General features: G+C 34.2%; 1 protein-coding gene across 1 annotated transcript in view; it reads left to right on the top strand.

Moving 5' to 3' along the window:
* LOC106460318 (aromatic-L-amino-acid decarboxylase-like) overlaps positions 1-5,065 on the top strand; it is a 48,215-nt gene extending 43,150 nt beyond the window's left edge. Inside the window, exons 11-12 of the mRNA XM_013920010.2 lie at positions 2,981-3,082; positions 4,768-5,065. Of these exons, the coding sequence (XP_013775464.1) occupies positions 2,981-3,082; positions 4,768-4,968 (303 nt within the window). The 3' untranslated portion in view covers positions 4,969-5,065. The remainder of the gene's footprint in view (positions 1-2,980; positions 3,083-4,767) is intronic.
* The last annotated feature ends 6,077 nt before the right edge of the window (positions 5,066-11,142 follow it).

Genomic DNA, 11,142 nt, shown 5'->3' with positions numbered 1-11,142 from the left:
TCTTTCTCGTTACCGCAAAAACGCGTTCCTCACTTTGGGGGCATTGGTGCGCTATATTAGTGACCTTCAAATTCCACTATTCTGCTTGATAAGAATATACCAAGAGATGACGGCGAGTGTTGTTGATTAACTGCCTCCCTCTTGTCTATCAGGGAAGCCTTGTTTAGCTTTGCACAAAAATTCTAGAATAACAAACAAATTTAATAACAATAAATTACGTGTTACAAAAAAGTCCCAGGAAATTTTAATGTCATAAAAGAATTATATCCAGAAATATATTTCAAATTTTGTGGCTTACATTTGAATTATAGTGATTTCGGCCAATAAATTAAAACCATTAAAAATACTTTCACTGAAACAACTGCATTTAGCTGCAGTTAATTCTTCTTTCTTTTGTTTTTCTTGTCTCATTTTCATCAACTGTTTTTCCTTCTTATCCTTTCTTCCTCGTCGTTGGAAAAACTTGCTTCTTTGTAATTCACAAATATCTTAATATTTTTAAACTTTTAGATTACTTCAGGAACCACTTCTCTGTTTGTTTGTTTGAAGTTAAGCACAAAGCTACACAATGGGCTGTCTGTGCTCTGCCAACCACGGGTATCGAAACCCGATTTCTAGCGTTACCACCTCTCAGAAAAGCTAAAAAAAAATTACATTTCTTATAAACTTAAAGATTCTTAGATATATTGTTTAAGCAGAGTATTCATGTTGAAACTTAGTAGAATGGACGGCAACTGACTGTTGTAGAAACACAAGTGAAAAGGACGACGTTTCGTAAGTCTTCCGCCTTTCGTTTTCAGGTCAGGCGGAAGACTTTCGAAATGTCGTCCTCTACACTTGTGTTTCTAAAACAGGCAGTTGCCGTCCGTTCAACTAAGTTTCAAACTTAAAGATGTTGTATTTCTTTGTTTGCTCTACTCACCGCGGGGAACAAAACCCGATTTTTAGCACTGTGACTTGCCGCTGATCCACTGGTGGCGGCAGTTGATGTAATGTTCGGAATTTGGGAGTATGAAAGTTAAATTTGTAGACATTAATGTATTATTATGACAATAGTAAAACACAGCTAACGAATTTCCCCGAAATGTAAAATGCTTTGTTTAGCTGTGTCCTAATTCGTTTTTATGTTAAAGGACTTTGAGTTTTTATAACTTTTATTTCAATAACTTTTTTCTCATAGTTACGCAAGTCTTACGCTAAAGTTCCCGCCCTTACGAGAGAGAGAGCGAGAAAACATATAGCAGAGTATTTTATGTTACGAAATCAGTGATTTTGTCAAATACTATGAAGAATAAGTACCTCCATTGTTCTTAATTATTCATCATGATTAAAGTTAAGGTTTTGTTCTTTTGTGATACTACAAATGCGTAAATTTTTTATGTTTGAAATTAATTAATGTTGTAGTATTTATGGAAATTTCTTGTAGTATCTGCTTGATATATTAGCATTTTTATGTATGACACGTATATTTCATAATCTGTTGATGCTACAGGCCTGGCGGTTGGGGCGCTCGACTCGCAATCTATGGGTCGCGCGTTCGTATCATGCTCGCCCCTTTAGCCATGGGGACATTATAATGTGACAGTAAATTCCATTAGTCATTGGCAAAAGAGTAGCCTAAGAGTTGGCGGTGGGTGGTGTTAACTTCTCGCTTGTCTCTCCCTGATAAAGTAGGATCGGCAACCTGGAGAAGAGATGGGTGCTAACAGGTAAACCTGCCCAAGAATCATTGATGAGGCATTAGCATCTAAGGTGTTCCAAACGTCGTAAACGACCTTGGGACTAAACACCAACAAAAATCAAGGCTACGACCCCACGTCATTACAGGAAATTCAACTCTAACTAAAGCTGTTTCACAAATAGCAAATTATATATATTTTGATAGAGCACTAAATACTTTAAAGCAAGATTATTTTTTATTCGTATAACTGTAAAGAGAATGCCCTGAGACACTCTAGAAGTTTCTAAAAATTATGATCGAACTTCCCTTGTCATTCCCAAATGGCTCGATATACAGCTTACGTGCTTTATGAATAATTCTATGATTCTTATAAAATACAGTTAATCTACTAACATACTTTTATATATTTGATTTTACAAAATATCTTGTTCTGAAAATATCTACATTTATAATGCAATGCTCTTTGTGTCAACCAAACTTAATAGCTTGTAGCACTTGAATATTTTATTTGTAACTCGAAACAACGGCGGTTACAGACTCTTAGATGAAGAAATTTACTTCGTACAATTATTCACGATGAAAGTGATTTTTTGACTGTCTAATTACCAGAGTGTCCTCGTTTGTTTGTTTGCAATTAAGCCCAAAGCTACACAATGGGCTACCTGGTGTCCTTGCCTTCTCTGGTTTGACCATAGGCTAACAACTCCACCCACCTTTTGTTTCTAAATAAATTAAATCACTAGCCTGAGGCTGAATTTAAATATACTACTGTTGCATTGGTGTCTTCAAACGTCAGAGATAATTAAGGCCTTAAATAAGTTTGGTCATAGGGAGTTGGGTGCTAACAACTCCACCCACCTTTTGTTTCTAAACAAATTACATAACTAGCCTGAGGCTGAATTTAAATATACTAGTGTTGCATTGGTGTCTTCAAACGTCAGAGATAATTACGGCCTTAAATAAGTTTGATCATAGGGAGTTGAGTACTAACAATTCCACCCACCTTTTGTTTCTAAACAAATTAAATCACTAGCCTGAGGCTGAATTTAAACATTACTGCTGTTGCATTGATGTCTTCAAAGTCAGAGATAATTACGGCACAGATTAACAGCTTTTAATCGTTATTTAATGTCGGATAATTATCACAAGTGTTATAATATGGTTGATATTGTTCCTTTCAAACACAATAACGACAACAACTCAACAGAATTAACCAATTTTTATCATTTGTTTAACTGTTTCATATGATATCTTTATCGTCGTTGCTTTATCATTACATTCTTATTTTGTCTTTTCCAGCACGTTGGTTTGGCCCATGAATTTGAAGAACTAGTCACAAAGGACCAAAGATTTGAAATCGTATTTCCTGTTATTTTAGGACTGGTTTGTTTTAGATTAAAGGTGAGAATCAATTTTTGTCTAACTAAAACTTAGGCTATGCTTTACCATCACAATGTTTATGGTGACATTTTATACCGATAACTGGATTATTAAATTAGGAGAGAGAGGTGTAAACCCCCTCATTCATTGTTTAATCAAATAATTGTCAATATATATGAGTTAATAACATTTGGATCTCAATTTCTGTGGCGATCTTAACAATACTCAAACTATTTTAGTGGTAGATAATTAATGTATAAGTAAAGTTAATGAAGAACCAATGTTAAAAATTACTAATGTTAATATTGTAAATTTTCTTTTGTCTGCTGTGTAATACGCTTTGTAAATATCTTTGAATTAAGGTGATCAGTAGACGCCGATTTTCGGAAATGGTGCCTATTTTAGAGCAATGTTTTCCGGGAAGGAAATCATCCCAGAAAGTGTCTCCAATTAAGCAAAATGTTTGTTGTTTATTTTTGAATTTCGCGCAAAGCTACTCGAGGGCTATCTGCGATGTCTTCTCTAATTTCGAAGTGATAGACTAGAAGAAGGCAGCTAGTCAACGCCACCCACTATCAACTCTTGGGATACTTTTCAGCAACGAATAATGGGATTGACCGCACATTATACCTCCCCCATGGCTAAAAGAGCAGTATGTTCGGAAACGATCCCGCGACCCACAGACTGTTAGTCAAGCTCCCTAGCTCCTAGACCATTAGGAAAAATTCAAATATGAACCTCCTTTTTTTCCTGTGTTAAAGTGCACATTTTCTAATATAAAGCTAAATTCTTCAATCCGACAAGTATCCTTTTAATGGCTTATCAATTTTTTCTTTTTTTTTTAATACTAATTTCACAATGTATTGAACTGAAGCTCAAAACTATGTTCTTTAACCTTTGAATAAAACTAACTTTTAAGTTCATTAACAAATATATTGTCTCCTGGTTGGACAACGAAAAGTTTATGGATTTACAACGCTAAAATTCGGAGTTCGATTTCCCGTTGTGGACATGGCAGATAAACCAATATGGCTTTGTGTTAAAAACAAAACAAAGAAACGATACCAAATTTGTGTAAATCTGGATATGATTTTTGAAGTTGCGTTCTCTTCGGGTAGTTTGTTTGTTTTTGAATTTCACGCAAAGCTACCCAAGCACTATCTGCGCTAGGCGTCCCTAGCTTTAAAGCCATAGACTAGGGGGAAGGCAGCTAGCTAGCCAACACCTTCCACTGTCAACTCTTGGAATAGTCTTTACCAAGGAAGAAAGGTATCGACTGCCACATTATAATGCCTCTATATATGTTTATACACGCTAAAAGAGCGAGCATGTTTGGGGATAGGATTCGAACCCACGACTCGCAGATTACAAGCCTAACCATCAGGCCATGCCAGGTTTCTTCGAGCGGTACACATTGTATATAGTAGATATAGATGTAGTTTGATATACACATCAGGGTTCATCCAATAGCACACTTATAGATGGGAAAAGGCGTAACTAGGCCAGCGTTAGGTTCGAACTTGAGTTACTATTACATCTCTTCAGCCCCCCCCCCCCAGGTATGTCTGCGGACTTACAACGCTAGAATCCGGGTTTCGATACGCGTGGTGGGCAGAGCACAGATAGCCCATTGTGTAGCTTTGTGCTTAATGACAAACATCTCTTCAGTGTATTTCCTTCCGTACTTGTTAGTTATTTTTGTGTAGGGCTCGGACACTCTGAATGAAGAAGTCTTACGTCTGATCAACGAACGAGGAAAGATTACCCTAACACCAACTCGATTTAAGGAAATGTTTGTCATCAGATTTGCTGTCTGTTCTAAGAACACGGAAAGCGCAGATATACAGTATGCCTGGCAAGAGATCTGTTACATTTCTACTCAAGTACTACTTGAAGGGAAGTTGTGAGAAAAGAGAAGCATTACTTCCAATGTAAACGTTATCATTGTCATTAAATAACCTTGTCTGTGTTAATAAATGTTTCGCATGAAAAATACGTCTATAATTTTTATTGTTGCCGTCGTAATTCCGAAACATTAAAGGGACTCATAAACAGTTGTAATATACACATATAATTTACACACTTCTCAATTAATTTATTTTAGAACGAAATATTGATTTTACAATTACATTTAGGATCAGCATGATACAACTGTTGAAGGACCGCCATGTTTAGATGAGCGAAGCATAATTGTGACATAATATAGAAACATCTGTATCAGTATCAATGTAGGGTTTGTAGTAGACTGTATTCATGAACGTGCAGCGCGTGATTCCTTTCATATAACTCCAGCTCTATGTAAACTTATATTCTTTTGTTGGTGTAAGAATTTCATATTTGCATGCGTACCAACTGAGATCGCAGTAACGTGTATTTTCATTTCGCGTAACATTTTCCAGTGTTTTGGTGTCGTGCTATCGTTAAATTCAATCTTTATCACAGTCTGCAATGTTCTTTCAATATTAAAATCAAATTAATTATCAATAGCACTTTCAGATGAAGACCGTAACCTTTATTTATTACGATTTGTTTCCATACGTTAGGGCTAGAATACGTCATCGTATGTGGCGGCATCGGTTGGATATTAATTGTGGCTGATAACACAGACCTGCGATGGTTTTATCGTATTGAAAATTTTACATGTTCTACACTACTCCCAGTACGCTGAATCTGAAAATTATATCCATTTTTCTTCATCGCGTACAGATTTTTCACAAAATGTCATAACGCAATACATAAAAGAAATACCACAACACTTAATTTTGAGACTAAAAGACGTAGATTTCACACAAAAAAAAAATCTGAATGAATGAGGATGCATATTCGTTTGATATCAATGTTCTTCCCTTTTCTTCAGTTTGTTTATATTTTTGTTAACAAACATAATAATAAAACTTGTTTATTGTGGTAAACGAAATAATAATTTGATCTAAGTTAGTTTTTAATTCTCGATTTGTAAAAATTCCTTACGTGATAAAAAAATATTATTTTCGAAATCTGCATAGCTGAATTATGGAAAATCCGTTATTAAAACCAAAACAACTTTTATGAAGTTTAAATTCACAGACGTGTGTAATTAATGACCCATAATACTGAAAATGTCAGTATTCAAATTTCAATCTTACTTTATCCAAAAGGTACATCTTGACGAAACATTGTAGCTCATTGCATTAGCTTCCGATTGGTTTGTTTGAAGTTAAGCACAAAACTACACAAAGAGCTTTTTGTGTGTTCTACTCACACCGGGTATCGAAACCCGGTTTCTAGTGTTATAAGTCCGCAGACATACTGCTGTGCCACTGGGAGATACTTCCGATTGGAAAGAATAAATTGTTGAATCTCGTTAAGAGGCTTATAAAAATGTGATGAATCGCTTTTAAAGGGGGAAGCAGTTTAAAGGTGATCATACCAAATATACCAACATGGTATATGGCGATTATATTGATGTTTTATATTTAAATAGTCTCTCTCTCTTTTTTCTAGTACATAAAGTTCAATTTGTTAAGTCTGAACTTTTGTTTTTCAACTTATATTTAAATACTTCAAACTGCTAGTAAAATGATGGTCAGTTTACGAATTCGAAACCAAACAAAATTAATTTAATATTTTATGCGTTTTACAGTATAGATAGCCCATTGTGTATCTTTGTGCTTAACTGCAAACAAAATAATAAAATATACGAAAAAAGAAAACTTCACATGCAAGTACCAAATTTTGCTTGTATATTGCTACGATTTATTAAACGAATCCTTTATTTCATAAGAACACCAAAATAACTTCTTCAGTTTTGTATAAGAAGCTCTTTTTGCAGACAAAATGTGATTCTAGGGAACTAACATTAGAATAAGGGCTATCTGTGGAACCAATAGATCATCCTCATGATAACATTATTTTCCAAATGATTGAGGTAAGAGGAATCAGTGTCCCAAGAATGTTTCACTCATTAGTATGACAACGAAAACAAATCTAGTCTAGGCTAGTTTAAATCTCCGCATCAGTGTGGCGATCCTTTGCTGAACTATAAATTTGTCCGAAGTAAAGAACATATACAACTTTCGAACAATGTTACACGGTAAGTACATTAGTTTAGGACAGAAGATGAAAAAACTCTATATTTTCTTTTCTTTCTTAAGTTTATACAGAATGTTTTGTATCCGTTTATAAAAACTCTTTCTTTACCTTGATCGACTTAAATTGAGGTATAAAATTTGACATTCTGCCGACAGATGACAACCCAGCCTTCGAGTGAAGGACATTTTTAAATCGCATTGTACGAAAATAGTTAAAACTTCTGCCGTTACTAACTTTGTTTTTAAAAAAGGTACAGTGTAATCGTTAATGTTATTTTAGATGTTATTAACTAACCATTCTTTTCTTGAACAACACGTATTAAATTTAGGAATGTCAACGAAAGCAATTTAAATGGTTCTTGGCTAACAACTAAAATAGTATTATTAGTTGTTTTTAACGCAAAGCAACACAATAGGCTATAAGCTTTATCCATCGAGGGAAATCGAACCCTAGTTTCCAGTGTTGTAAGTCCGTAAACTTACTGCTGACCACCTGGGGATAGAATCATAAGTTCAGTGTGAAGTATTGCAATAAAAGCTATTTAATAATTTACAGGTTCTTCGTTTGTTTTTGAATTTCGCGCAAAGCTACACGAGGGCTATCTGCGCTAGCCGTCCCTAATTTAGCAGTGTAAGACTAGTGGGAAGGCAACTAGTCATCACCACCCACCGCCAACTCTTGGGCTACTCTTTTACCAACGAATAGTGGGATTGACCGTCACATTATTATAACGCCCCCACGGCTGAAAGGGCGAGCATGTTTGGTGTGACGGGGATTCGAACCCGCGACCCGCAGATTGCGAGTCGAGCTCCCTAACCACCTGGCCTTGCCGGTCCCTACAGGTTCTTCGTTGGTAAGACTAATTGTCACTACCACTAGATAAAAAATTTATAAAGCAACCATGTTTATGGTAATTTTACTTTTTATTTGCTTGAGTTTGTAAAAGAAAATTGTGTTGAGAGTAAAAAAAAATCACCAACAGCTATATATATGTATGTAAAATCATTAATGTGACAGCTATATAAAATAAAAGATTAAAGAAAACATTTGAAAGTTGCGGATATTTTCACTAGCAGTAGCCCCATTTTCGTTTTGGAGAAGAAAATATAAAACTTATCAAGTTGTTTAAATTATTTAGTGTTAGAAGTTGAATATAATTATTATAAAGAATTTATGACAAAAAAAAATTAAAATTACAGTTTTTATGTTAACTTTAAAACACGCCTAGAAACATTTGTATTCATATTTTTCTTCTTAAAATTTTTTACTTATGTTTTTTTAGCAATTGTTTAATAGAAAATTGTGTTTAAGCACATTGCATCTTCTTATGTAATTTTTAATCATAATTTGTCATATGGTAGTGTGAAAAAGTATTTTACCATATTCAGGAAAAAATATTAATAATTTTCTGACAGCTTATAAAAAAATGGTAGATTTTTTTAAAAACATTTGATATTCGTGTTTCTCTCTTAGTTTGTCAACGTCTTAATTACAGTTTTCTTTTAATTATATTTGGCTGCAAATGTTTAGCAAAGAAAATAATGTGGATTTTTCTTTCTAAATAAATTTTTTTATAGACCAGTCAGTTAGGCTCACTAATTTAAGGTTTAGGTTGTTTGTTTGAAGTTAAGCACAAACCTACACAATGGGCTATCTGTGGTCTTCCCACCATGGGTATCGAAATCCGGTTTCTAGCGTTGTAAGTCTACAGACATACCGCTGTGCCACTGGGGGGCTGAAGGTTTAGAAAATAAATACCACATAACGGTATATGCTGATTTCTCTCATCTACAACCAGGATCCTCGAAAAGAAAGACTCGAAACTAATAGAAGTACAAGTAAATAAATGTTTATTCACAAAAACACAATACAATATAATAATACTATTACAAAAACACAATATAATATAATAATGCTATTGCAAAAAAATACAATACAAAACAAACTAAAACCGTAAACCAGAAGAATCCTAAAGCTATGCTTAAACAAACTGAAGTAAAATCCAAGATTTTAGAGAGTGTTAAACCATTGTCTAATAAAACGACTAAACTTTTCAGTTTAATCTAAATCAAATTATTCTAACCAAAACTCACAAGGAAAATTTAAAGTCAAAGCTACAAAAGTTAGTTAACTTAACAAAAAAAAAAATTCCCAATTTAAAACTTAAAGTAGATTAAAAGAAAGTTCTTAAGCTATAATAAGTCGTTGTCACAGGAACAAGTTTGGATTTATATACAAAAACAAAATACACAAACAAAGCCCAGTTTGCACACGAAACGTACCTCGCCTCCAAGATCTGTGCCTATCGGGAGTTGAGCTCTAAGACGTGGCTGTCTTTGTCCCTTATCTGATTCGTCGAGACGAAAGATAGCCATCTTCCTCGCAAGAAAGTCGCATAATTGTCATTTAACAAACCCACAAGTTGCATGCTCTCAAAAGAGAAAAATGTTAAAATGTTACTTGGAGTGCCTCCCTGCGTCCAAACTATAAATTCTAAAAAAAAACAATAAGTAAAAAGATACACAAGAATTAAGGAGGTAGCAAGCACATAGTACCGTTGTCTACTAAAATATTGATTGTGATATATTGTAACATAATTGTGCTGTAAAATTCATAAACATTTGTAACAAAACAAAATAAAAAAGCGACAGAACAAAATTCGAATTATAAATCTGTCATTACTAAGTACTAAAAAGTTCTGCAGTAAAGTGAATCAGCCAGACAGTTCAGAATCAAAATAATTCAAAATAGCTTATATATTGATGAAGACAATCTAGGATAACAAGCAGATCAGAAACACTCTATTTCATTAATCAATAAACAAGAAAACTAAAGTCTATAATGATTAGATTGAATTACCAATCAAAGTGGAGGTATAACTTTGTTTGGAGAAGAAGACTTTTTTTTTTTAGGATTTGGTTTGAATTTCGCGCAAAGCTACACGAGGAGATATCTGCGTTAGCCGTCCCTAATTAAGCAGTGAAGCAATAGAGGGAAGGTAGCTAGTCATCACCATCCACCGCCAACTCTTGGTCTATTCTTTTACCAACGAATAGTGGAATTGACCATCACATTATAACGCCCCCACTGCTGAAAGGGCAAGCACGTTTGGTGGGACAAGGAGTCGAGCGCTTTAACCACTTGGTCATGCCATAGAAGTATAAAGAAATGAATATTTTTGTTTGTTTGTAATTGAGCACAAAGCTATACAATGGGCTATCTGTGTTGTGCCCACCCGGTTTCTAGCGTTGTAAGTCCATATTGTTTTTAATCGTGTCTCGTGTGAACAAATAATATTTAGCAAAAATTTCAACTGTTTTTTTCGTTATTTTCTCAGCGCTTGAGCTCTTTACGTGCAAATATTTCTTTAAATTTTCAGTTTAAGTACATTTGGTATCCAACTAAAGCAAACATTAGTTGTCTCACACATATTATCCTTCATAGTATTTCATTTTTTTTTACTCGAATTGTTATTTTCTAGGTTTTTTAAAAAGATAAGATCGAAAGTAAATTAGGCAATTTTGTACAATAGAATTTAGCTTGCAAATTGAGAATCGCAGATACGGAAGTTGGATCGATGTTTTATAGGTATGAGACCTATAAGAGGATCAGGTACATTATGTATCTCTTCCTTCATGTTACCTTCTTTCCTCGTAGCATTTACTTACAGGCAATATTTCCCTTTATTGTTTGCTTATTCGCGATTGTCCACAGATGTTTTGTATTAACGTACCTATTCAACCATACAGCTAAAATGTTTGCTTATTAGATTTACAATTTTACACGCAGACATGCCCCCCAGTGACACAGCGGCATGTCCGCGGACCTAAAACGCTAGAAACCGGGTTCCGATACAACTACGCAGACTTCGAAAATAACATTCAGTTTTTTTCTATCACATAAGGATTTTTGACAAATCGGGAAGAAAAGAAATTCTTACTTAGATTTAGAAATTATTATTTCATTTACCACAATGAACGTTTATTATTGTTATGTTTGTTAACACAAAT

Source organism: Limulus polyphemus, unplaced genomic scaffold (genome assembly GCF_000517525.1).
Source record: "Limulus polyphemus unplaced genomic scaffold, Limulus_polyphemus-2.1.2 Scaffold751, whole genome shotgun sequence".
Taxonomy (NCBI): domain Eukaryota; kingdom Metazoa; phylum Arthropoda; class Merostomata; order Xiphosura; family Limulidae; genus Limulus; species Limulus polyphemus.
Note: the sequence above shows the minus strand (reverse complement) of the source record. Positions and strands in the feature narration are given on the sequence as shown.